The sequence below is a fragment of the Diospyros lotus genome, chromosome 1 (assembly GCF_014633365.1).
Source record: "Diospyros lotus cultivar Yz01 chromosome 1, ASM1463336v1, whole genome shotgun sequence".
NCBI classification, from domain to species: Eukaryota; Viridiplantae; Streptophyta; class Magnoliopsida; order Ericales; family Ebenaceae; genus Diospyros; species Diospyros lotus.
The window spans coordinates 34548635-34573745 of record NC_068338.1 but is presented as its reverse complement, the minus strand read 5'-3'; the positions used below and the strand labels follow the sequence as shown (position 1 = coordinate 34573745).

Below are 25111 nucleotides of genomic sequence, written 5' to 3'. Positions count from 1 at the left end.
TTATTGAGAGGAATTTAGAACTTCATGGGTAAACACAGACAACGGCCACCCTATGGTCTCCCCTTCAATTCCATTGGTTAAATCCTGCATATATATATATATATATTTAGAATTTATTTGTTAGTTTGCAAGACATTGCACTCGATCGAAAAGATATGGCAAACAGGCACCTGGTTCACTTCGCCGACCATACCATCCAAGTAACAGTGGCGGATAAAGCCGCTGCCTTCGATGAGTGGTTGAATGAAGTGCTTTCGCTGTATCCCGGAGAACGTTTGATCGTCGGCTTGGACTGTGAATGGAAGCCTAACCTCGACGCCTCAAAGATCAACAGAACGGCCACATTGCAGCTATGCGTGGACACCAAGTGCCTCATACTGCAACTCTTTTACATGGACCGCATTCCTCAGATATTGGAGGCCTTCCTCAACGATTCCAACGTTACCTTTGTGGGGGTCGAGGTTGATGACGACGTGATGAAGCTTCGGAGTGAATATGGTCTCGGATATTGCAACACATGTAACACTGTTGACATTCAGCAGTTGGCTATGTCGCGCTGGCCGTTGTTGTATTACCGTAAACCTGGGTTGAAAGCTCTTGCTAACAGAGTTGCAAATCTTCCTATGGAGAAGCCGTTGCATGTTTGTCGGAGTAACTGGGAGGCTAGGGTTCTTGATGAGAAGCAGATTGAGTATGCTTGTATTGATGCCTACGCTTGCTACAGAATTGGCCGCAAGCTACTGATCGGGTACTAGACGTTAGTCTGACGTTCACAGCGTCCTACTAATTTTGAAAGTTCTTATCGGCCTCATCGAAGTTTACATTTGGTTCTATTTTGGGTTACATTTTGTGGGAATTGATGGTGATGGTTGTTATGCATATTGTTACTCAATTTAATTTGTTATCGAGCTTGTTAAATTTTCATTATTGAAATGCAAATCTAACTTGCTATTAACACATAGCATTTGGGAGTACACTCTAACCATAACAACGAAATAGAGCTGGATCATCCCAAATCTCTCTAGCTAGGAGGGGTCTTGCGACCCAGACTATGCATCTCCAGAACAATATATATGCCCCCATGCAAGTCGTCGACATCCCCATTCTTATATTCTCCATTAGTTGTTTAAGTTATTTAGTCATACAATTAATGATAAATTCTAATTAGGTACTTGGTGAAGTTTGAAAAATAGAAGAAAAATTCAGTAATTAACACATTAAAAGAGTATTAATTATTTAAGTTTGAAGTTGACGGTGTAGAAATATTGGTATAAAATATATATGAAGTGTGAATATAAAATTAATTAAGTTATAAAATTCATATATATGCTAAGCTTAATTTAGTAACTTTTTAGTGATTAATATTCCTTAAACAAAATATTATTTATTTCTAAAAAACCTGTAGCAATAACGTTGCTCAAAATATTTTTTAAAGAGCCCTGTTTGGCAACTTGGGTTCAACTAATACATACCGCATTCATGCCAGGATTTTATTTCAGGCGAATTTAAATATAAAAAATATAATTTTAAAAATAAAATAATAATAATAATATTAAAATATAAAAATTTTTGTTCAAGAAAATTACATTGATTATTTGAATTCTTAAACTTTTTGTGACCACGAAAGACTAGTCATTGCTGTAGAAGAAATCGAATACAATCAATTGATATATTTAAATAAATTTGATAATCACACAGTATTTGTTCTAATTAGTTAAAGAAAATTGTCTTAATATTTTACTCTTGATTTGTTAAGATTTCACAATTGTTTCAAACTTAATTGTGTATGTTTATTGGCATCTACAACATGAACTTAAAGTTTTTATATATATATTTTTAAATTACTAAACATTTCTTTCACAAAAGAATTGCCCCCTCCTTGTTTTTCATCATTTCTCTTAAAAAATATAACAATATGAGCAAAATATATTATCTTTGTTTATATTATATTCCAACCAATTATCAAATTCATTGAACCAAATTATAATGAATCGTCTTGATTTCGAGATTGACACAGAACTCTTTGTAAGTAGACTCTTATAATTTGATTTCGAAGATTAACATTATAATCTATTATTGTAGTTCTTATCCCGGGATCAATTTTAAGTTGTGCAACATTAATTTGCTCAGTACTTATTTTGTTAACTTGTTCATTTTCTTCAATATATAAATTCCTTCCATATTTGCTTTTCGTGTTTCATAATTTTTTTCAATATTTGCTTTCTTTGCATCATCATTATAAAAAAAATAAAATTATGAGTAAATTGTAAAAAATGTTGTAGTGATTATTATTGGACTATTATATACTATCTTTTTTTTTAATACTTACTTTTTTTTTTTAATTTTTAGTAGTAAATTATTGTAAAAAAATAATTTTTTTTAAAAAATTCTGGCCTAGCAGTTGCCCCCATTGGGCCTCACGTTGCCCCTGCTAGGCCTCACGTGAACTTGTCCTTCACCTAATGGAGAATATAACTTAAGCTATACATAGAAGGATTTTTTTTTTTTCTCGAAAGTAAATATAAAAAGAGGGTACGTACGAAGCATGCATCTATCTTCTTCCGCATCTTATTACTATGAAGGAACCCCTACAAGCCCATCCTGTTGAAGTATGGACATGCCCTTGTTTTTGTGGAAGTTGTCATAATGAATACGTTCATATATAGTAATGTATCAGTACACTTTCGGATTCAATGAACCACCCTATAAATTAATTAATTTCCATATTTTATTTTTTATTTTTGAAGCACCTTAAATTGGAGTACCTCCCATTAACTTACAAATTAATGTCGATTGGCCCATGCATGCTTCATCCAAACTATATATCACACAAATTGGAATTTACGAAACGGGTCACATCAATGAATAACTTGATTAAATTAATTAATGACAGAGCTTGCAACAATTGACCATAAGAGAACAAACTCTAGTCTAGATCGATCTTGCTCAATAATACTCCAAAAATACCCATAATTAATTAGCCGTTAATTTGAAATCCTTGGCACCATGCTAAATTTCCACCTTTGAGGCCTAGCTAATTATTAAGGTCTAAGACCGAGTACTTCAGTGCCCCATTTATTTACTACTATTGAGCTGTGCTTGTGACTTAATTAAAACGCGTACATATACATATATATATATTTATAAAATATAATATATATAATGAAGTGGACCAGGCTTTGATATTAATTAAGTATTTTGAAAGGGCTGCATGCATGCATGGTCGGCGCAGCCTTTGCCACCTTTCCGGTTCTGGGTCAGCTGATGATCGATCCCCATCCATGCATGCATGTGGGGCAATATTCATTTTGACTTTAAGAACACGCGAGATCGATCCAGTAGATCGAGCAAGTGATCAATGCCCTTGATCAGTTTGTTTCTTTCTCTCCCAATCCAATACGGGGAAGGTTGCAATTTCTCTGATACATATACCACACACAAACACACACACACACACACACACACATATATATATATGCATGCATCTGGTCGTATACATATATATATGCACCATGCACGCACAAGATTATTATGAAGTAGAAACAATAGAACCTAATTAATTAGGTATTTCACGTGTGGGCGCTGGGGTTTGGCCATGCTATCTTAATAAACAAGGGGCGTTTTGCCCATGTTTGCATTTGCGCTTGCATTTAAAGTGCACCGAATATCCTCTAATCTTGTCAACTTCTACGTATCCAAATCCAATGATTTTTTTTTTTTTTTTTTTAAAACTATGCTTGCTGAAGAAATGGCCTATTGGCCATGTATAGGGAATCTAGAAAAGTGTTTTTTTTTTATAATAATAAAATCACTTTTTTGAGTTTTTTGTGATGTTTGGATAAAATTAAAAAAAAAAATGCTTTTGCATATAGTACAAGTTATTTTATTTTTTTGTGAAGGAGAAACAGAAAATTGAAGTTGGCTATGAAGCAAAAGTAGAAGGGAAAAATAAAATTATTTTTATTTAAACTTTCATACAATACACTATCTATCAAATTTAATTTAATTGTTGTTTCCATCTCTTCACCAACCTGTTAAACGATTTCTTCTAATTGTTGCGATTTAATTTCATCCATACTATTTTTTTTTTTTTAAATTTTTCCAAATTTTAAATTTGTTCCAAAGAAGAAAGAGAAGCTCCAATATATAGTTTTGCATATATTCCTAAATTTCTCAATGGGTAGTGTGATTAGCATATGACTTTTATGCATAAAAAATATAAATGGCCCATTGAAGATAATGGGCATAGGACTAAAAATTATTTTAGTGTTCTTATATATATATATTGGTTGCTTAATTTTTTTTTATTGTTTCCAATGGGAGGGATCATAGAATTTGTAAAAAAGTCATGGTTTTGTACCTTCTTTCTTTTTGTATAAAGATAATTTTCAGAACTACAATTACAGGCAGAATGTGGACACAGAGTTTGAAAATCTTTAATACCAAATAAGATTAACTGGGTTTTTCTTAAACAGTAATTTTAAATTAATATGAAATATAAATAATTGATAAGATAAGATCCTATTAAATATGTTGCACATAAGGTTCTAACGCTCTTCCCAAACACGCCCGAGACCATTAAAATATTATCAAGGATGCTTCTATCTTATATATTTGAGGGAAAAAAATAATGGCAGTCAAGAGAAGAGGGGTTTAATTTATCATTGTCAACCAAAAAAGATGGGGTGAAACAATAATAATTGATAAAAACACTTTACATGCAATGAACTAATGGAGGATGCATGAAATAAAGAAATAGGAAACTTACTTTTGTATTTTGATAATACTAACAATAATCACACTCTCCCATACAAATATAACATTTTCCTTTTCTTTTTGTTATCTTTCATCGTGATCTCTTGCTCCCCTCAAATGAAGAAAAGATATTTGCATCTTATTTCACTGTTCCATTCCACTACTAGATTCCTCCTGAAGAAAACCTTGATTATATACCAAACTTGAATAAAAATGACTAGAATTTTAAATCCATCAAGTGACATAATGTAATCGATCGACTACTTTTTCTTTAAAAATGTCACCACTCACTCCTTTGTGAATTGACCATCTCTGCGACGGAAAGGGCAGGAATCTTGGAAGTAATCTTTTTACCAAGTCAGAAGAAAGATCACGAAAAGTTTACTGGAATTAAATAGTACTATAATTCAGTTACACAATTTCAGAAACAAAAAATATATATATCCTATATCGATCGCCTGCATATTTACTTTGTGACTTGGCTTCCATCTGATCAAAGTTGTATGAAGCTTGCTGCTTAGTGATGGTGTCTCCTAACAACCCACTAGATTATTGGGCGTCGGCAAGCACCAACAATTAGTTCAAGAAAAAAAAAAATTAATTCAAGCAGAATGAGTGGCTGCTTTTCTTCTGGTTCTGGCTTCTGGGTCCCTGCCGAACCAGTTTACGCGTCTACTGCCCATAAAGCGCACAGGGACAGGACCCCACCCACAGCTTAATTGAAGTGCATTGGCTCCATATATAATTTAATGGTCAATATTTTGTCACATCATGCAATGTTTAAGAATGATGATTAGATTGGATGGAGTATTAATCCATACCCTTGGCCATGGAAGCAGAAGCGGTGGACTTTTCCGTGGCTCAACTCTATAAATAGGGCGCTTAGTTCTGTGATTCAGACATTCCAAATAGATCGCAAACTGGGCAAAATGGTTTCCGAGGTCCTCTTCTTCAAATCTCTCGTCCTCTTCTTCTTTCGTCTTTTCCTCAAACATTTCAGGACCAACCCAAAGGGTGGTATTCAAAGAAACTTGAGCCACGCCCATTCCTTATCCCAATCCAAGGTCCAAAGGTTCCCTTCTCTCGCCCGCAGATCGGACCTAGCCGACCACACTCTCATCTTCAGCGTCGAAGGAACGCTTCTGAAATCTTCTTCTTTGTTCCCCTACTTCATGCTGGTTGCGTTCGAAGCTGGGTGCCTCTTCAGGGCCCTTGTTTTGCTCGTGTTGTACCCATTTGTTCACTTTGTTGGCTACGAGATGGGCTTGAATATCATGGTCATGGTTTGCTTTTTTGGGATCAGGACAGAGAGTTTTAGAGCTGGAACCGCTGTTCTGCCAAAGTTCTTCCTGGAGGACGTTGGGTCAGAAAGCTTCGAGGTGTTGAGAAGAGGCGGCAAGGCTGTGGGTGTAACCGATTTGCCTCTGCCAATGGTGGAGAGTTTTCTGAAGGATTACTTGGACATTGAGCACGTAGTTGGCCGAGACCTCAAAGTCTATCGCGGCTACTTTCTGGGTCTAATGGAGGAGAAAAAGAAGATTGTTCTGGATGACACAATGGACGACCATCAAACGAATATTGGAATTACCAATTCCTTCAAGAAATCACTTGATCATCCCTTGTTTTCTCATTGCAAGGTACGTAACTATATTTCAACTGACAACAGCTACTAATGGTTTAGACTCAAAACAACGAATTTTGTATTGGTTTGAATGAATTATCATCTAAATAACAACATGTCATCCACCTACTCATTATTGCAACAGGAGATTTACTTGGCAACCGAAGCAGACAGGAGGAGCTGGCATGCCCTGCCAAGGGGCAGATACCCCAAGCCTCTCATCTTCCATGATGGCAGATTGGCTTTCAGGCCAACCCCAACGGCAACTCTGGCCATGTTCATTTGGGTCCCATTTGGGATTATTCTAGCCATCTTCAGGTCCCTTGTCGCCTTATTTTTGCCTTACAGCATCGTCACACCCATCGTAGCCTTCACCGGGCTAAGACTCAGGGTCACAAATTCTCCTCCAAAACCAGACCTTTCCAAGCCAAAAGGCCTTCTCTACGCATGCAACCACAGGACCCTAATGGACCCTCTTTGCTTCTCTTTTGGACTGAAGAAGCCCGTCACCGCCGTAACCTACAGCCTGAGCAGAGTATCTGAGCTGCTGTCGCCAATCAAGACAGTCCGATTGACGAGGGACAGAGATCAAGATGCCAAGATGATGGAGCAATTGCTGAATCAAGGGGACATAATTGTTTGCCCCGAAGGCACCACTTGCAGAGAACCTTATCTGCTCAGATTCAGCCCTTTGTTCTCCCAGTTGAACCATGACATAGTGCCGGTGGCGATGGACACGCGGGCGAGCATGTTCTATGGCACCACTGCGAGCGGGTTCAAGTGTCTGGACCCGCTTTTCTTCCTCATGAACCCGTACCCGAGTTACGCCATTAAGCTTCTTGACAAGGTCTCCACCTCCGCTACTTTTGGGCAGGAAAGTTCAAGGTTTGATGTCGCCAATTTGGTGCAGAGTGAACTCGGCAAAGCTCTGGGGTTTGAATGTACTAGGCTTACGAGGAAGGACAAGTACTTGATCTTGGCTGGCAATGAAGGAATAGTTAAAAAAAGACGCTAAAACCTAACTAGCACATATATATATATATATGTGTGTGTGTGTGTGTGTGTGTGTACGAGTGTAAGTTCTTCCGCATTAACTTCTGAATTTGCTGTCTCATTAATTTGGATGGCGATTATATTGAATTTCACATGCCCTCTGCATATATCTTATATATTACAGAGAACTGGATATCTTCCATCTTTCTTCTTTTCTTCTTCTTCTTCTTGTTCTTCTCTAAGCAGAATTAATAAGATAGTTTAGCGTTTGGCAAAACAAGGTGCAATATATTGCATTGCATGGCCTTGAATCTGTGAGCTTTGTTTATGTTATCTAGTTTTAAATGCCAAAACCCATCTTCCTGCCTCAGCCGTACGTAAAACTAAATTATCTCCTCCCCATCAACCCCTCGATCATACCTAATTAATTATACATCCATAATATTCTTTTCAAATTTTAATGATATATACATAATTATTTTACATGGGAAAGTATATATATATATATATATAGACAGTCACATAATTAATTACATTAATATTTTACATAAACTTAAAAAGATTTGTAAAATTGCATTAATATATATATGGTATAACCAGCATTTTAAATTTGCATCGTACGTATACATTGTTTGAAAATATTAAATGATATATTGCTTGAAATAGTATTTTGTTGGTAATTAAATTTTATTTTTATATTACAAATAGATATGACATCAATATTTTTGTTGGGTCCCACCTACCCTAAGAATTCCTTTCCAGAGAGCTGGAAGTGAACTTGAAACCCAATGGCTGAAACCTTGCATATAAGTTACCCCAGACACTTTGGACCTTTTCTTTCTTTCTTCCTTTTGAAATCTATACTATGCGTGAGCCACGCGGGATGTAAACAGGTTCGGCAGAGATAGGAATCCTTTGAGCAGTCAAAATCCCTACTAAAAAAAGAGCAATTCTCTAAACTAATAATGCAATTCTAGGCCCTGGATCGATATAATTAAGCTCCCACAAAAATAAACCTCAAGGATAGCAACAGTTGCTTAATTAGTAGTCACCGTCTTCCCACTTTACCCAATTCCAATTCCATGTGCTCCATCTCTCTTGCAAAATGATTTTGTATTGTGTTTGGCTTGCAAAAACATTTTGAAAATATGAAGGCTCCTTTTAGAGAAGGTTTCATTTAATTTTTTTTTATTATTATATATTAAGAGAATCAATCACTTGTTATAACAAACTAACCTTACTTAAAATATTTCTTTCTTAGTTGATCAATTTTTTTCCGTCATTAATTTTATAATATTCATATTAAATTAGATGGTAATGTTATAGTTATAAATCGTTCCTTCTTTTTATTTTTTATTCTGTAATAAAAAATTTTCAAATACAATATTTACAATTTCGTTTTTATCTAATCTCCTATATATATGGTAATTATTAAACGTGAACCGAAAATTGAAGCCCGTAACATGGCGAAGTGTGAAAGGAGCCCAATGAAGGCCCGGTCCACCAGGAACTTATTGGGCCTAAACCGAATACATAGCGGCCGGAAAAGCTTTACACACTCGAACGAAGTCGGTATATAAAGGGTGGTTGGAAGAAATTAAGATATAAAATGAGGGACTGATAAGTAATTCGAGAACGTTCTCTCTCCATCTGCTCGACCCTGGACACGGTAGATGCATATAAACCAAGGGACTGCCTCTAGGGTTTGGGAGTTTCAGGGGGAGAGCCACTCAGATATTCTTCGAAGATTTCCTGATTAGAGGTTGGGATTCGGAGGTATTTTGGAGGCGTTTTTGCGATTCTGCGGAGGATTAGGGTTTAGGATAGATGGGGACGGAGAGGAAGAGGAAGGTGAGCCTGTTCGATGTCGTGGATGAGAGCTCAGTGGCGGCCAAACTCACGAAATCTAACGGTGGCACAATTCTTGGGAACAGCAACCTTACGATCAATCGGTGGAATGGGAGACCGTTCTCCCAGAGGTATTACGACATCTTGGAGAAGAGGAAGACTCTTCCAGTTTGGCATCAGAAAGAGGAGTTTTTGCAAGCCCTCAAAGCCAACCAAAGCCTGATCTTGGTTGGTGAAACTGGTAGCGGTAAAACCACGCAGGTTAGCGTCTTCGGCGTTATTTAGAATGATAGAAGTTAATTTGTTTGGTTGCTCATGAAATGAGAAGCAGAAGGGAATTAAAGTTTGGATTATTTTTAAAAGCAGGTGAAAACCTGCCATTTTTGGAATTAATTTGTGCCTTATTTGGTTCAAGTGTGTTTTTCGGGTTGCTACCTGTGATAATTGTTCATTGTTGCCTTAGCGTGCTCTGCCTAATGCAATATTTTAGGTTCTTAGTGTTTTTTTTTTTTTTTTTTTTTTGCGTCGGGGGGCCTGGAAGCAGGGGTTGGTGTTTTTCTGTGCTTGTTTGGTTTTCTGTGTTGTGCTCAGGGATCATGGGACGAGTCTCAGTTATTTAGTTGTGAAACAAGAATCTGTAGTGTTAAGATTGATTAGGAGATCTGCGTTGCAGATATTTTTCGAGTACCGTTAGTACCTGTTCGAGGTTCATTTCAAGAATCCTAAGATTTTTATAGGCTCGTTTAATAGTTACTAGTTGTCTGTGAGAAGTTTTTAGAATTTCTAGATTCACTGTTTGTGGGGTCCTAATGCAGTTGTTTAATGCTTTTGAGGTTTTCACCATTTTGGTTTATCACTTAGAGCTGAGCCTATTATATAAGTTACAAGTGTGATATCAACTCATATGTGAGCTCTCTCTACTGCAAATATTTTTTGGTTTCATTATATGACAACTAGGGTTAGTTCCTTCATTTTGCGGTAGAACTCCTCGCTGGGTGAAACTAGTTTTTAATCATGGTTTATACTTTCGCTGTGCAGATTCCTCAGTTTGTTCTGGAAGCAGTTGATATAGAGACCCCAGATAAACGTAGGAAATTCATGGTTGGCTGTACCCAGCCTCGCAGGGTGGCTGCAATGTCCGTTTCTCGTCGGGTTGCTGAAGAGATGGATGTAACTATTGGAGAAGAAGTTGGTTATAGTATTCGTTTTGAAGACTGCAGCAGTGCAAGAACAGTTTTGAAGTAAGTTTAGCTCTATAGGTCAACTGAGTTATTATATTCTGTTTTGGACCTCAGATGTCGTCTTTTTTTGTGTTGTCATTTGTTTTGGCAGTGATAAGTTAGGGGCGGCTGCTTTGTTGTCCTTTTTGTTTTTCTCTCTTAAGTGTCGGGAATTGACAAGTATGTGTGCCCTTTCATTTTACAGGTATTTGACTGATGGTATGCTGCTAAGAGAAGCTATGACTGATCCGCTTTTGGAAAGATACAAAGTAATAATTCTTGATGAGGCTCATGAAAGAACTTTGGCAACAGATGTTCTGTTTGGGCTTTTGAAGGAAGTACTGAAAAATAGGCCAGATCTTAAATTAGTTGTAATGAGTGCTACTCTTGAGGCAGAAAAGTTTCAGGGTTATTTTAATGGTGCTCCTCTTATGAAAGTTCCGGGAAGGCTTCATCCAGTAGAGATTTTTTATACCCAAGAGCCTGAGAGGGACTATCTTGAAGCAGCAATTCGTACAGTTGTTCAGATACACATGTGCGAAGGTCCAGGTGACATACTTGTATTTCTTACAGGAGAGGAAGAAATAGAAGATGCATGTAAGCGAATATCAAAAGAAATTGCCAATATGGGAGATAATGTTGGGCCTGTTAAGGCTGTTCCACTGTATTCAACACTTCCTCCGGCTATGCAGCAGAAAATTTTTGAACCTGCTCCTCCGCCCTTAACAGAGGGTGGTCCTCTGGGAAGGAAGATTGTAGTGTCAACAAACATTGCAGAAACATCCCTAACCATAGATGGTATAGTTTATGTGATTGATCCAGGGTTTTCAAAACAGAAGGTTTATAATCCCCGAATTCGTGTTGAATCTTTACTGGTCTCTCCAATATCGAAGGCTAGTGCTCACCAAAGAGCAGGGCGTGCAGGAAGAACACAACCAGGCAAATGTTATAGACTTTACACTGAAAAAAGTTTTAATAATGATCTTCAGCCTCAGACTTATCCAGAAATACTGCGATCAAACCTTGCAAATACAGTTCTCACCTTGAAGAAACTAGGAATTGATGACCTGGTACACTTTGATTTTATGGATCCTCCTGCACCTGAGACATTGATGCGTGCACTAGAGATGCTAAATTATTTGGGAGCATTGGATGACGAAGGCTACTTGACAAAGCTGGGTGAAATTATGAGTGAATTTCCTCTGGATCCACAAATGGGCAAGATGCTTGTTGCCAGTTGTCAACTTAACTGTTCAAATGAGATCCTGTCCATATCAGCCATGCTTTCAGGTATGTGTTTGGTTGCTTTGTTTTTGGTTCTGTCTGGAGTCTAAATTTGTGCTTGTATTCAAGTACAGCAACGATGGGCTGAGAATGTTGCTCCCTTTTAATTGGTGAATGCATGCCCACGGCATTCACTCCTTTCTTCTTAGTGCACAAACATACATTTTGTGCCTATGAGTTTATATGTTTAATTGCATTCTTGTGTACAATAATGTCCTAGAATGCAGTTGAATGTATGTGTCTCCACTTAGGTTGTCATCAGCAACTGTCTTGTCTGGGTTCCATGCCCCCCGTTGGCATGCAACATAGAATATCTAAGTAAGTGCTGATGCAGATAGTTGCAGTTTCTCAGTATTCTCTCATGAAGCAAATGGTGTCGTCTCGCCTCTATCCGTCTGCTGACCTACAGTGGGCCTCCTCTGTGATAACCAATTTTTTCTTTAGTACCCAATTGCTTTGTCCGGCCTAGGGAGGCTCAGAAAGCTGCGGATGAAGCAAAAGCACGGTTTGGACACATTGATGGTGACCACCTGACGCTCTTGAATGTATACCATGCATACAAACAAAATAGTGAGTGTTTTGACATTCTTCCCTTTCTCCTGCTTGATAATCACAGTTATATTAGCATCATTGTGCTTCTAAACCTTTGGGTTTCAGATGAGGATCCTTCTTGGTGCTATGAGAACTTCGTTAACCAACGGGCGCTAAAAGCTGCTGATAACGTAAGGCAACAGCTGGCTCGCATCATGGTTAGATTCAACCTCAAGCTATGCAGTACAGATTTCAACAGCCGGGACTACTATGTGAATATCAGAAAGGCTATGCTGGCTGGATATTTCATGCAGGTGGCTCATCTAGAGCGCACTGGACACTATTTGACTGTGAAGGATAACCAGGTAAGAAGAATGACTTCTTCATTGTTTTTGTACTCAAGGAAACTGTATATTTATGGAAATGAAACACAATGTTTTGAAGTGTTTTAGTGTTTAATTACTGTAACTTGCCAAACCAGGTGGTTCACTTGCACCCTTCAAATTGTCTGGATCATAAGCCGGAGTGGGTCATCTATAATGAGTTTGTCTTGACGAGCAGAAACTTCATCCGTACAGTGACAGATATTCGTGGCGAATGGTTGGTATCCTCCTTCTAAGCTTTTACTGTTTGGTAATTTTTCATTAGGTTTTAGCGCATTAGGATTTTCTATGCATTGTGTGAGATATAGAGCATGCGATGTATAAAGATATGACATGCATACAAGTGTTTATTAAATGTTAGATATAAAATTGATATGGAAGGTATGTTGCTTCTAGAGGTTTTTGAATGTTTTCAAGCAAAGGGCATTTGTTTCACTTTTGGTAAATAAGAAGTAAAAATCTCTTTAAAGGTACTGTAAGGGGAAAATATCATTAAAATTGCAAATCCTCTTAGTGTTGCTCCAGGGCAATCTTATTCACAAAATAGGGAAAGTAGGCAAAAAAAGGGGGGTATTTCACTATTCTCCTCTGGTGACAAGAAAATGGAAACAGGAAGTGTACATTTCAAAAAATGTAAAATATCTCGTAATGCTATCAAACACGGTTCATTTCTTTCCAAAAGCTCCATGTCACACTAGGAGGCATTGAACAATGTAGAAAAAGGTGATTTACTCTGTGTCTGTGTGTGAAGCCAGCTGAGCAAAGAGGGCAGCTCTAAGTTTTCAGTCACCAAATGGCTTTCAAAGCCATTCCAACTCTCAACTGCTTCATAGAAGGATTCTGCAGCTACATGAATTCTAGCTCTCCAATTATTTTTGTCTATGGCCTTCATGTTCTACAATGCCCTCATAATAACTCATTGGATCTAAGGGTTTCTTGCCGAAGGTTTTTTGGTCTCCTTTATTCCCATTGCTAAAGACTTGTTCCATTCTTTCTACTCTTCTTACAGAAGACTATATCAGTCTTCTTCTTACATAACTAAACCATGTTAATCATGTCTAATGCTTCTTATCTTTAATAACTCAAACCTTATTATGAATAATCTCATTTTTAATTTATCTATTCTTATATTGCCCCACTAATGACCTTATTTTTGAAATTTAATTTCACCTATGATGGGCCTGTTGTACACAAGGCAATCGATTCTTTACCTATCCTATAGCTTGCTTCCCCATTCCCTTTCTTGTTTTCTGTCCGATTGGTGCTTTTGGTTGAAATTAGATGTGTGAAACAAGCAACGCCACAATGGCACACCACGCCACAGGCACAACGATGCAGTTTTCTGTTCCAAGGTCTAACATGGCCTATGTTAATTGTGTTAGGACCAGAATAGTTCGCTGGCATGGCATGGGGCAGCTAGTGGGTGGGCATGGAAAATGCACAAAAAGTTTCTTTTTTGCTTTCAAAAAAAAATTTACCAAAATTTCAAGGACTTATTTTAGTAGTGTGGCATATGCAAACTCATCATTCTTATTGAATTTTAATAGTTTTAACTTCACTTATAGGTTCTAATATAATTTTTTTCCATTCATGTATTTTTTTGCTGTGTAGAATATTTGAGTTCTTAGTAAGTTGCTAAAAGAAGTTGTTGAAATTGTTTTTGATATTGCTCTGTAGTGAAACAATAGATAGTTCATAAGATCTATGCTATGTAACATGCCTGTGTCTTGTTCTGTGGCGTTGCATTCCATCCATGGGCGGCCATGCCATGCTATGTGACATGCCCTTGCAATGCAATTCCGAGTCTATGTAATCTAACCTTATCTTCTTCAGGATTTCCTTTTCTTCATCAAAAGGTGGGCACACAAGAAAAGGCTTATATATGTGTGTGAGATAACTATGACATTTATTCCATTAGTTTTTAGCATTTTCATATAGCTACTTGTTGAACCTTCTCTACTTTCCTTAATGAACCAAATTTATAGATGGAGCTGAAAAACGGAACTCCCTTGGCAACATTCTACTTTTTATTTTTGTAAATCAAGAGGATTAGATTTGTTAGAGGACCAAAGTAGATCAGAGCAGTTTTTTTTGGCTATCAAATTATTAATGAGTGAGGGCGTGACCGTTGGGAACAATTGTAAGGCGGTTCCTTGTGATAGAATCATCATTGATTCGAGTTTGTGAAAATAGCCTCTTCCCAAAAATTTGGTTTGTATTTTTTTTTTTTTTTTTTGGGGGGGGGGGTGCTACATACAAATATGACCCTACCTCAACCCCAGCAAAGCAAGGATCCTTGTGTATTGGGGAGGTCCTTTATCAAAATTACTATGAGTGATTGTTGTGATACAATTGAATTACATTGATATCATTATTATGAGTGAATTTTAATTTCTTATTTTGCTGGATATTCTCTTTTCGGTTTCTAATTTTTTATCAAAATATCCTACTCCTTACTTGATAATGTAATTAAATGTTTGCCTTTTTATTTTTATTTTTTATGTTGTGCTTTGATGTGTTTTGTGTTGATTCAGGTTGGTTGATATAGCACCCCACTACTTCGACCTTGAAAACTTTCCCCAGTGCGAGGCGAGGCGGGTTCTTGAGAGACTTTACAAGAAAAGGGAAAAGGAGAGGGAACAGAGCAAGAGCAGAAAGTAAAGCTGTTTCATCATGTTTGCACTCGCCCTGAAAATGCAGGAGGTTAAGAGTTCAGAGGGCGCTTACCGGATTGGACATGCTAAGCGCTCTCTCTCTAATTTCTGGAATGCCAAAGTTTACTGTACCATTAATACACATGAAGTCTTGCAGTTTACTTTATTTAGATGTGTGTTTCTTCTTTGCCTTTTGCTATTAGATTATTTGAGCAATGAGATGAACCCTTGTGCCAAGGGTATTTACGTTGCCACCCAGAAACGATGCAAAGAGTAGTAGTAGGAGCATGTAACTCAATTGACTGCACCATTTAATTTTTGGCGTGGATTGACACTTAAAGCAAATGCTGTTGAGCGCCCCCCCCCCCCCCCCCCGGGGGGGTTCTGGACTTCGTATTTACAAGTGCAATTGCTTCAGTGTTAAGTGAGAGATTCACCAGATGTTAAAATATTGTATATTGCTCTTGGAAAAGGAAGCAAATATAAGCGAGCTTGTTGCTAAATGGAGTTGAGGAAAGGTACATGCTTTCATATTGGTTGCTTGGAACAAATTTTATTTCGTCCCCAGTCTGATTAGTTTATGGAGAAGTGTACATATTTCGAACTTTCCAAATCTGAATTGAATGGGCAAGGAATGTCTTTTTTAAGTCTCGGTCTTCACATTGCTGTACGACTTGTCATGAGAATTAAGACTTTTGAAATAAAAAGTTGAGCCCTCAATGAATGAAAGAAACGATTTTGCTAATTAACTTCCTAGAATCAGTACTGTGGACAAAAGTGTCTACATTTAATACTATTTTAATAAATGTATTGCCTAAAGTCCAAATCGTTCGCACTTCTTTTTAGTTTTTGTTGTTATTTGCGAAGATATTCTAAAAGCCTTATTGTCGTGCCACAGAAAATGAGTTCAAATGTAAGCCAGCAGAAGGCCGAGCAGTAGCAATGTTAATGCCAAAACCTTCACACAAAGTTCAAAGGAAGTGGATAATTTGGTTCTGGAGAAAGCCTGAGCTGCCTTACATAATTTAAATCCAATCTCGCATTCACTCTCAAAAAAGGAAAATTAAAAAAGAAAAACAAAAATGCAAGATTTCAAAGCAAGGGTAAGCAAAGACAAATACAAATCCTCCATTCAACTACCAGCGAAGATTATTACGTTCCACGTTATTTCATGCACGGAGCAGTTGATAACAAACAATAAAATAACAGCTAGCGTTTCCGTCCTGTCAATTCTTGATAAAGTCCGTCAATTTTGGCCTGCATGAAATGTTGGATGACTTAAGAGAGAGAGAGAGAGAGAGAGAGAGAGAGAGAGAAGGGGCCTCATTCAAGAGAGAGAGAGAGAGAGAGAGAAGGGGCCTCATTCAAGAGAAACAGCGAAATAGCTATAGCTTTTATAGCCTGGCCGGGAAGGCGAGAGTGACGTGATCCATTTACCTGGTAAAACTTGAGCAGTTTGTCTCTTTTCTTCTTTAGTGTAGGCGTCGTCAAGTCCCCTTCTGCCTCGAAAAGTTGAGATTCCAGAATGACACCCTTGATACGTTCGAAACCTCTCAGCTGCAAAGAGATGAAGAAAAAAAAAAAAGCGGATGAATCAAAAGAAACCATTCATCCCCCCAGGATGTAACCTCTGTTCAAAATTTTAATCTCAAACTTACATGGGGCAAAAATAGAGATAAAAACGCCGCAATTACCTAGTAGGTTGACACTGTTCAATAAAACATAATTATCCTAAGCCCACTCAAGTTATTAAGCCTGTAAGGAGAGTGTTCAATACTGCAAGTTTTTTTTATCTAAGCCGACTTAAGTTATTAACATTCTGGACTCGTAGGCACCTATCGATTAGTAAGACTTCAGCTGATGAATGGCTGGAATGGAAACAGCAACCCACCATATGAAAAACTGAAGGAACGAGTAAGACTTAGACATGATGCATGCAAATACTCGTTCGTTACTGCAAGTTTGTGGCAAATACCTTAGTTCTCTCTGCTGTAGATTTTAGCTCCAGAAGAACATAATCTTGTAGCTGAGCAAGGGAGCATAGTTCTGAGAGGGGACCTCTGTGGCCGTTTTGATGTGCCCACCTTGTGGCGTTCTCTTCGTGTAGTACAACAACTGCAACCAGCATTGACTTGAAACTGTCTCCATAAACCCAGATCTAAAAGAACACAACAATAAATTGTTCAAACCTCCAACTGAGAGGACCCAAGAAAAATAATAGCAGAATGAATAAATTTTTTTGAACATATTCCAGTAAAGAAGAGTCTAATTGATCCTTACATCTTCAACAATTGGGGTGATACCATAAACTTTCTCCAGATACTCAACAGCAACATACTCTCCTTGGGATAACTTAATAAGATTTTTCTTCCTGTCAATGATTTTAACAACTCCATTTGGTAGCATCTCCCCTATGTCACCTGAGAGTATCAAGGCAAATATAAAAAATCACAGTTTTTCTTCACAAATACCAGTTCAGCAAGGAACGGACTGTAAAACCTGTATGAAACCACCCATCCTGAATGGCTTCTGCCGTCAAATCGGGATTCTTGTAATACCCAGCAAAACAACCTTTTCCTCTTACACATATCTCACCACGGGGAGGGTTTGCAAGTGGATTGTAACCCATCTCTGGAACTTCCTCCAGACGGAACTCGGTATATACAAATGGGGGACCAACAGTTCCCAGCATGCACATTTCATCTGGAGAGCTGATATTGGCCAAACCACAAGTCTCTGTCAAACCTGAAAGTCACAAATCATTAGTTGAAATCTTAATTGCCATTGTCTCTATACAGTCTTGATTTTCTTCAGATAATGTGTCATCTCAAAACGCTAATCACAACTCAATGGAAGGCAACTATGTAAGCAAGTTGCTTACAGTAAGGAGTCCAAATCATGATGGCACACAACCATCATAAATTCTCAAAGTAAACCTATGGTAGAACTGACTGACACCTAAGACATAATACAGATTTCTCATTTCTGCATCATCAACCAACCCTATACATCATTGCCCAATCTCTGTACTTTTCAACAACAACAAAATGTTTACCATAGCCTTGCAATACGAAAGCACATGATGTAACCCGCATAAATTCTTCCACCTCTCTGCTTAAGGGTGCAGCTCCAGATATTATCAGACGAAGCCTACCACCTAGTCTGGCTTTTACCTGAACAAATGAGAAAGATGTCAGTTAGCTGTATCTTTAATAGAAATTAAACTAACTGGTTAAGAAAATATATTTTGATATTTTCAGGTCCCTGGGAAGAGCATTTCTTCATCTTTGACAAATCCGCACATGTGCACTGTTAAAACAGTGATAATGGTGGTTCTGAAAGTGATCAGTTGTGACACATCCAAATTGAGGGTTTATAAGTAGTGAAGTACAATTTCAGATCATTGTGTTTTTGGGCAAAACCACATAATATGGTTTCGACAAGAGAAACAAATACCCAAAAGAAAAACAAAAGAACGGGACTTGTGTTACAGTGCAGACAACCTTCCTGAAAGCTAGAAGATCTGCCAGCCATGAAGCATCTTTCTGCTTAAACCCTAAATTCATCCTGGAAAGTTTGCTGCATGACATTAGAAGGTACATGAGTATCACAAGCAAAAAAAAGATATAAATGAATATGTGACTTAATATCATCCAAATATCTCACTGTTGGTAAAGAATCTTAAAAACTCTGCGCCTAACTGGATTGAGTTCCTCTACTGCTTTTATGACACCTGAAAAACACAAATGAATTGACTCATGTTTAAATAAATGGAATTATTATAGTAAATGGCAAAAAATAAAAAAATTTCCCTGCCTTCATGTATTCTTTCTAAAACTCGAGGTACACCAGCAAGAAAAGTTGGCTTTAACTCCATGAGGTCATCCCTTAACTCATTTATATCCTTCAAGCATGCAAGAAGATGAACAAAAAGTTAATCACATTCTATGGAGAACTAGTTCAAAATTTGAGACCATGTTCTCTATTAGGTTCATGCAACGAGCATAGAGAAATATAAAAAAAAGTTAATACACCTTCTCAGTCTTCCTATTGAAGGAGCCCATAAGAAACAACTCTAAAGCAATAATGAAGTTTCATTTTCTATATTTGTAGTTTTCACATTTTTTTCCCTCACTACATTTGGGCAATGTCTGGAACTCGTATTTTCCAATGACAAGGAACATGAAAAGAAAATAAAATTAATTATGTACACAAGATATTTTCATGCACTTTAGAAAAGATATTTTTATTTAATCCTAGTTCCAATTGTAAAATTAAAGAAGCAGCTTTCAGTCATCTTATTTTTCAGTTTTTCTTTTATTCTTTTTCCCTGGGTAATTTTTCCATCAACTAAATGGAGCTTCACTCAAAATAATATTTACACATAATTGAGCAGCTTACCCCGTGGTAGTAGCCAACTGAAGCACCCTTGTGGAAGAAAAATTCTTCAATCATGCGGTCAAGGATATGAGCAAGGGGCAGGAAGGATATATAAACATCATCCACTGTCATCTAGCAAAAGTCCCAACCGTTTCAAAATATAAACAGAGAGAAAGAGGAAACTCAATACAATACAACAATAATGGTGGATTGAGGTTCCCTTGGGATCCTCCCTTGATACTTCCCCCGAGGAATCGGGGTGATTCATTCCTTCAATCAAAGCAAATGTTGGATTGAGGCTCCGTGTTTCAACACTTAAAAATCCTATGAGGAAGGACTCCAAAGTGTGTTCTTCTCCTTAAGGCTATCTAGGGTCTTGTGATTTGGTCTTTAGGTTCTTACTGTGCATCGCCCACAACTAGACGGGCTTTGGGTGAACACCATTCCAAGAAAGATAACTGAGAGTATTATGAATAATTAGCCCCACATGGGCAAACCAACCCCAAAATGGCACCTAGGCTCCATGTTGGAACCTTTTCTAATCACTTCTTGAAGTATGCGTTAAGGGAAACACCTAAAGGACTCAAGAAGAAAAGAAAAGAAAGAAACATTTCAAGGTGTGGAAACAAAAACCAGTTGCACTTACCTTGTCTTCAAATTGTTCCATAAAGATTTCTACTCCATTTAGGTTCACTGCAATGTTTTCATGTGTTAAAATAACACCTTTCGGATCTCCACTTGTACCACTGGTGTACATAATTGTACAGATGTTTGATGGTTGAGGTGGTGAAAGTTCTGACGGGTGTTCTTTTCCCTGAAATAAGCGATACGGAAACCAACAATAATAGGCAATTAAATGTCTAGAACTCAATATGATGCTATAATGAATTTTAAATAATCACATTCCCAGATTCTTTTAAAAGTGAAGAAAGTTTCCATGGGATTAAACACATTGCAATAATGGAAAAGTCAAAACAGATTATGTTCTTGCACAGTTAATATCCAGAAAGCAAAGGAGATTTTTCTCAAACAAGCCATCCAAACATTGTCACTAGTTGCAACTCTTGTAACAGAGAGATACACATTATATAAATAATATATTCATATGCACATGCATGTCCAGAGTTACATATATATATATATATATTTTTTTTTTTGGGGGGGGGGTGTTGGGATCTTTACCAGCTGGAGGCCTCTCATTAGTAAAATGAAGTTCGCAACATAACAAAATCTAAAAAATGAACAAGAATAAGTTCAGGCATCACAAACCATACTTTCATATATGAAATAAAAGTAAACAGACTAATGTTGGAAAAAGTGCGCAAATATATTAGATTTTGAAACTAACATACCATGTTAAGAAACTCATCCCATGAGTATGGTTGTATTCCAATAGAGGATGCCTTTTTTTTCTCTTCCTCGGTGAATGAAGTGAAGCAAACAACCGCTGCAAACACAGGAGAACTTAGCGTAGTGACTTTTAGTGGTTGCAAGGAATTCAAAAGTATTCTCACATTTTAGCCGTTTAGCATGTGTACCCTCTGCATCCAGTAGCTGCAAGAGCAAATATGTTCAGTTGTAACTATTAGAAGATGGTGAAATATGAGATCAGAAGTGAAACATTTTCTAATCTGGAAGCAATTCAGGTTTTGTTTGGTTCTTACGCGTTCTACTTTCTTATCTTGGACAAAAATGAAATCAATCTCTGCATGATCTATTATGAAGTTTACAGCACCTGGCCCTGCATCCAAGAAAACCCAAAAGAAGATTAACCTTTTTCAAGCAATTAGGCAGCGAAAAATTTCTGCAAAACCATACAAATAATACCATAACTTCTCTAAATTCAAGAACTTCACTTGGGGCAGTGCTCGTTTCTAAAAGAACTCAAAATCAGCCACTAATAGAAGCACACTATTCATATGCAGTTGGTTCCGAAAATTAAGCATGTTGGCTCTGTAGCCAAAGTTTGAATTGAACTATAACTGATCGCAAAACCCCCAAATCAATTCGTTAAAAATCGAAGGTAACTCGCAGCAGGTACCCCTAAAATACCCAGTAATTAAGAAAAGTTGAAGTCAGGATTCATGTTCAAACGACGTCAGGAATGCCCGCAAAATTACAATTAACTGCAACATTGAGGGCTACTAAAAACGTGACTTCAGCAGTTAATGGCTAGAACTTCCAGAAAACTTAGATCATACCCTCATAATAGCAGTTTAATGATGTGATTAAGATGAAGCCCTTCTATTCTTCTTTCCCAACAAACAGAGGAAACCGGGGGAACCATTTGGCGAATTGCCTCACAATCGTCGATCACGGCCGTCCCCTCTTCTTGATCGTGATTATTCCTACCTCTACTACCGACTACACCTTTTATAGATGGAGACGTCTGGTTGGTGCTTTGGAAGATGGGTTCGTGAGTGGTGAGAGCTTCCCGTCGTCGTGGGGCGCCTGAGAGACCCATTTCGTTGTGAAGAATGAAAATCAACCTACTGGCAGTGGCTCTATGATTGGAATCAACTGATTCCCCTCGCAAGATGGGTTTCAAAGTTTAAAGAGTTCTTTTTTTTTTTTCTCATGTCTAATTAGCTAGCCTCTTAGGAACTAATTAAAGTAATTATATTTCAATGATATCCCTATTAATAAATTAAAGAACGAAAATGAAATTTCTAGATCATAGTGTATGATGATGGAATTTACCAAGAGTATCGTAGAGAGGCACGCATATTAAACTGTGACCACTGCATGCCTGCAGAAAGGTTCCAGGATCCACGCCACTTGATTAGTTGCTGATAAACTAGATTAAGAAATAAGTAGCACATTAAGTGGGGATAGACTAATCGAAAAGTTAATGACCTCCATTGCGACGATCCACTGGGGACAGTTTGATCCATATATCCCAACTCGAGCGGCGCCCTGTTACAACAATTCATTTAATTAATTAATTGATCCATTAATTCAACAAGCTGCATGCCCATGAACGAGATGACAGTGAAATTGCAAACATGTCTGTATATGCTTACAGGCTCGGCGCCGGATGCCCGCAAAGCAGAACCGGCTAGCAGGACTTCGCCGTATACTTGTTCGTATGTTTTCCAGACGTAAGGTCCAAACTAGAGAGACCACAAAAGTCGATAAATTAAACAATGCAGCCGCAACCGCAATTAGAAGAACTTGATATATATATATATATGTATATACACACACAACACATATTATATTATATACCTTTCCATCAATTAATTCACGCCAACCAAGCATTCTATTCCTGGGATACTTTTCGACGGACGCACTGAAATCAAAAGGAGCAAGCAGATACAGATATGGCGCCGCTTTCAATCAGCAAATTTAAGTTTGATTTGATGGGTGGTGTTATTAAAGATAAATATATATATATATATATATAGTTACCTGAAGGCATCCCAAGCAGTACGTAAGTGAGGGTCAGGCGACGGAAATTGGTTCTGGGCGAGTAGATTCCGGTAGATAGGGCCGACGGCGGGCTTCCCATCGCGGCCTTGGCTTCCGTCTTCAACCTTAGCTGCGAAGAAGGGCTTCATTCTCCTGCTCTTGCACATCCACTCCCCAACCACCGACTCGATCGTTTTATGGTACTCACCTCATCAACAATTAAAGCGCGCGTATGTAGAAATACAACTTATGAGGCTCAAATTTGCCAGCTTTGGCCGGTCAAAATGAATACAACACGGAAACTCATTAATGACTCACTGCTAGGCAGCGGCAGAATATATCTATCCATCTATCTATCTATATATATATATATAAATAAAAATGGCGTCTTCCAGACAAGAGGAGAAGTTGAGGGAATGGCAACCGGAACAAATTCATTAAGGTCTAATATAAAATGAAAGGATACATAATAGATAAAGAAATTTTAGCAGCTTCTAGTCGATCGATAGACCAGAAAATAAATAAATAAATAGTATATTCGTATCGCAGGAAAGGCAAGAGGCAAGGAAAAAGTTCAAAAGGCATTACAAAAGGCATTAATAAAGTCTTAAGATAAAAATGAAAAACGTTTAAGAGAACGAAAACGATGAAGAACAAAATTTAACTCACAGAAAAACAGCCACAACAAGGAAGAAAGAAAACAACGAAAATATGCAAATTAAGAGACGAAAAGGAATCAGAAATGGGGCCCAAAGAAAGCCACGACGCCCATGAAAGCTGCCGCCTTGGCCTGGACTTCTGCCCGAAATATAAGACGTTGAAGGCCATCAACTCCCGGCCGGAAGATACGGGTAAAGTCTCTGCTGGTTTATCCCGTACTAATCCGCCATATATATATATATATGTGTGTGTGTGTGTGTGTTTGTATGAATTGTTAGGGATATAGAGTATACATATATGAAGATTACACTAGGAATGATCTATCCAATATAAGAAAATCAGTTCTAACCTGCTACGGTATATGAAACATAAACTAGAATACTTAATTTCTGACCATAACAACTTGAACACAGATATAAACAACAACAGAAACTTCTAAATAGCAACAAGTCGAACTTATAAATAGCAATAATAGACGAACAATAGCAGATGTTATCAAACCAAATAGCAAAAAGGAGATGAAGGGTGAACAACAACCACCAGAAACTGGAACGTCAAGAAGACGATGAACAGAAATAAGTCGAGTCGCGCAAAGTGTTGTCTTGAAGATAGTTAGCACCTTGCACTGGCAGCGAGCAGACTATGACGACTGTCTCAACAAGATGAAACGATCATACTGGTGAACGGTAGCCACAAACAATCGAAGCTAGCAAAACTCAGGACGGACTCGCTCTCAATGACGAAAAACTCTAGAAGACCAAGTCCCAAAAAACTCGAAGAAGCTTAGGGAAATATATAGGTTGAAAGAACTTGGGGAGCAAACGAAGCTAGAACTTGGAGACCAAGCAAAGAAGATGAATAAAAAGCCACTGCACACACACACACATACTCACTTCCAACAATCCCTCACATGAGTGCATGTGTGCGGAGAACATACAAAATGACACGGAGTCATTGAGAGCAAATAGACAAGTTATGCATCAACAAGGTGTCTTTTAGACTTGAACATTCCTTAGTGAGTGTTTATCGAACTTACCAAAAAAAATAATGAGACTGGCTCTTGAACTTTCCTTCTGAAGGTAAATCGAGACAATAGACATCACACACAACTTGTCTTGACTGACTGAGTTCTATACAATTGTGTTCATTTTGGTCCTGAACAGCATCCTGGGTTTCATGAGAGCTCTAGAGAACCCAAGCCATTGAACAGTTCTCATAGAAACGACCTCACTTTTACTCTCATATAAGGAAGCATTGACTAAGAGTACCCTGTCACTACTCCTCTAATTCTAAGATATCCACGTCCCATTTAAAGTCGATAGGATACACTTTCCAATTTTCGAGACATGGGGAGAAACTAGAAGTTTCTTA

At 37.7% G+C, this 25111-nt stretch overlaps 4 protein-coding genes across 6 annotated transcripts; 3 read left to right on the top strand and 1 right to left on the bottom strand.

Annotated features, from left to right (window-relative positions):
- Window positions 1-155: 155 nt before the first annotated feature.
- Window positions 156-755, top strand: LOC127790735 (3'-5' exonuclease-like). The gene has a single exon (XM_052320414.1). It carries the CDS (start codon window positions 156-158, stop codon window positions 753-755), a length of 600 nt encoding a protein of 199 aa, XP_052176374.1.
- A 4920-nt stretch (window positions 756-5675) lies between these two features.
- On the top strand, window positions 5676-7538 carry LOC127813465 (probable glycerol-3-phosphate acyltransferase 3). Its single transcript, XM_052354430.1, has 2 exons — window positions 5676-6392; window positions 6522-7538. Exons 1-2 carry the CDS (start codon window positions 5685-5687, stop codon window positions 7389-7391), a joined length of 1578 nt encoding a protein of 525 aa, XP_052210390.1. The 5' UTR covers window positions 5676-5684; the 3' UTR covers window positions 7392-7538.
- Window positions 7539-9000: 1462 nt separating this feature from the next.
- On the top strand, window positions 9001-15549 carry LOC127799957 (probable pre-mRNA-splicing factor ATP-dependent RNA helicase DEAH2). Of its 3 annotated transcripts, XM_052334269.1 has the most exons (7): window positions 9004-9478; window positions 10256-10458; window positions 10643-11727; window positions 12166-12291; window positions 12379-12617; window positions 12734-12852; window positions 15170-15549. In XM_052334269.1, exons 1-7 carry the CDS (start codon window positions 9197-9199, stop codon window positions 15294-15296), a joined length of 2181 nt encoding a protein of 726 aa, XP_052190229.1. In that variant the 5' UTR covers window positions 9004-9196; the 3' UTR covers window positions 15297-15549. The 3 variants fall into 3 exon arrangements, 2 of the variants coding, with proteins under 2 accessions (XP_052190240.1, XP_052190229.1); XR_008022693.1 differs by lacking the exons at window positions 12734-12852; window positions 15170-15549 and having other exon boundaries at window positions 9001-9478; window positions 12066-12291; window positions 12379-12541; XM_052334280.1 differs by lacking the exons at window positions 12379-12617; window positions 12734-12852; window positions 15170-15549 and having other exon boundaries at window positions 9001-9478; window positions 12056-12267.
- A 644-nt stretch (window positions 15550-16193) lies between these two features.
- On the bottom strand, window positions 16194-23850 carry LOC127799970 (long chain acyl-CoA synthetase 1-like). Its single transcript, XM_052334294.1, has 19 exons — window positions 23081-23850; window positions 22898-22961; window positions 22693-22782; window positions 22526-22585; window positions 22370-22418; window positions 21334-21410; window positions 21184-21223; window positions 21022-21116; window positions 20316-20483; window positions 19691-19801; window positions 19106-19193; window positions 18956-19022; window positions 18793-18868; window positions 18345-18462; window positions 17789-18034; window positions 17570-17709; window positions 17265-17447; window positions 16727-16846; window positions 16194-16546 (listed from the first exon to the last, which is right to left on the bottom strand). The coding sequence occupies exons 1-19, from the start codon at window positions 23245-23247 to the stop codon at window positions 16499-16501; spliced, it is 2007 nt and encodes a 668-aa protein (XP_052190254.1). The 5' UTR covers window positions 23248-23850; the 3' UTR covers window positions 16194-16498.
- Between the last annotated feature and the right edge of the window lie 1261 nt (window positions 23851-25111).

What these genes read in the sequence shown, in the direction of transcription:
- LOC127799970 (XM_052334294.1), bottom strand. Translation starts at nt 23,247, where the DNA reads ATGTGCAAGAGCAGGAGAATGAAGCCCTTCTTCGCAGCTAAGGTTGAA. An exon ending in GTGAATTAATTGATGGAAAG is followed by an intron (nt 22,783 to 22,897) that starts GTATATAATATA and finishes TGGTCTCTCTAG; the next exon opens with TTTGGACCTTACGTCTGGAA. An exon ending in TGGAACAATTTGAAGACAAG is followed by an intron (nt 19,802 to 20,315) that starts GTAAGTGCAACT and finishes GACTTTTGCTAG; the next exon opens with ATGACAGTGGATGATGTTTA.
- LOC127813465 (XM_052354430.1), top strand. Translation starts at nt 5,685, where the DNA reads ATGGTTTCCGAGGTCCTCTTCTTCAAATCTCTCGTCCTCTTCTTCTTT. An exon ending in CCTTGTTTTCTCATTGCAAG is followed by an intron (nt 6,393 to 6,521) that starts GTACGTAACTAT and finishes TTATTGCAACAG; the next exon opens with GAGATTTACTTGGCAACCGA.
- LOC127790735 (XM_052320414.1), top strand. Translation starts at nt 156, where the DNA reads ATGGCAAACAGGCACCTGGTTCACTTCGCCGACCATACCATCCAAGTA.
- LOC127799957 (XM_052334269.1), top strand. Translation starts at nt 9,197, where the DNA reads ATGGGGACGGAGAGGAAGAGGAAGGTGAGCCTGTTCGATGTCGTGGAT. An exon ending in AGTGCAAGAACAGTTTTGAA is followed by an intron (nt 10,459 to 10,642) that starts GTAAGTTTAGCT and finishes TTCATTTTACAG; the next exon opens with GTATTTGACTGATGGTATGC. An exon ending in TGACTGTGAAGGATAACCAG is followed by an intron (nt 12,618 to 12,733) that starts GTAAGAAGAATG and finishes TTGCCAAACCAG; the next exon opens with GTGGTTCACTTGCACCCTTC.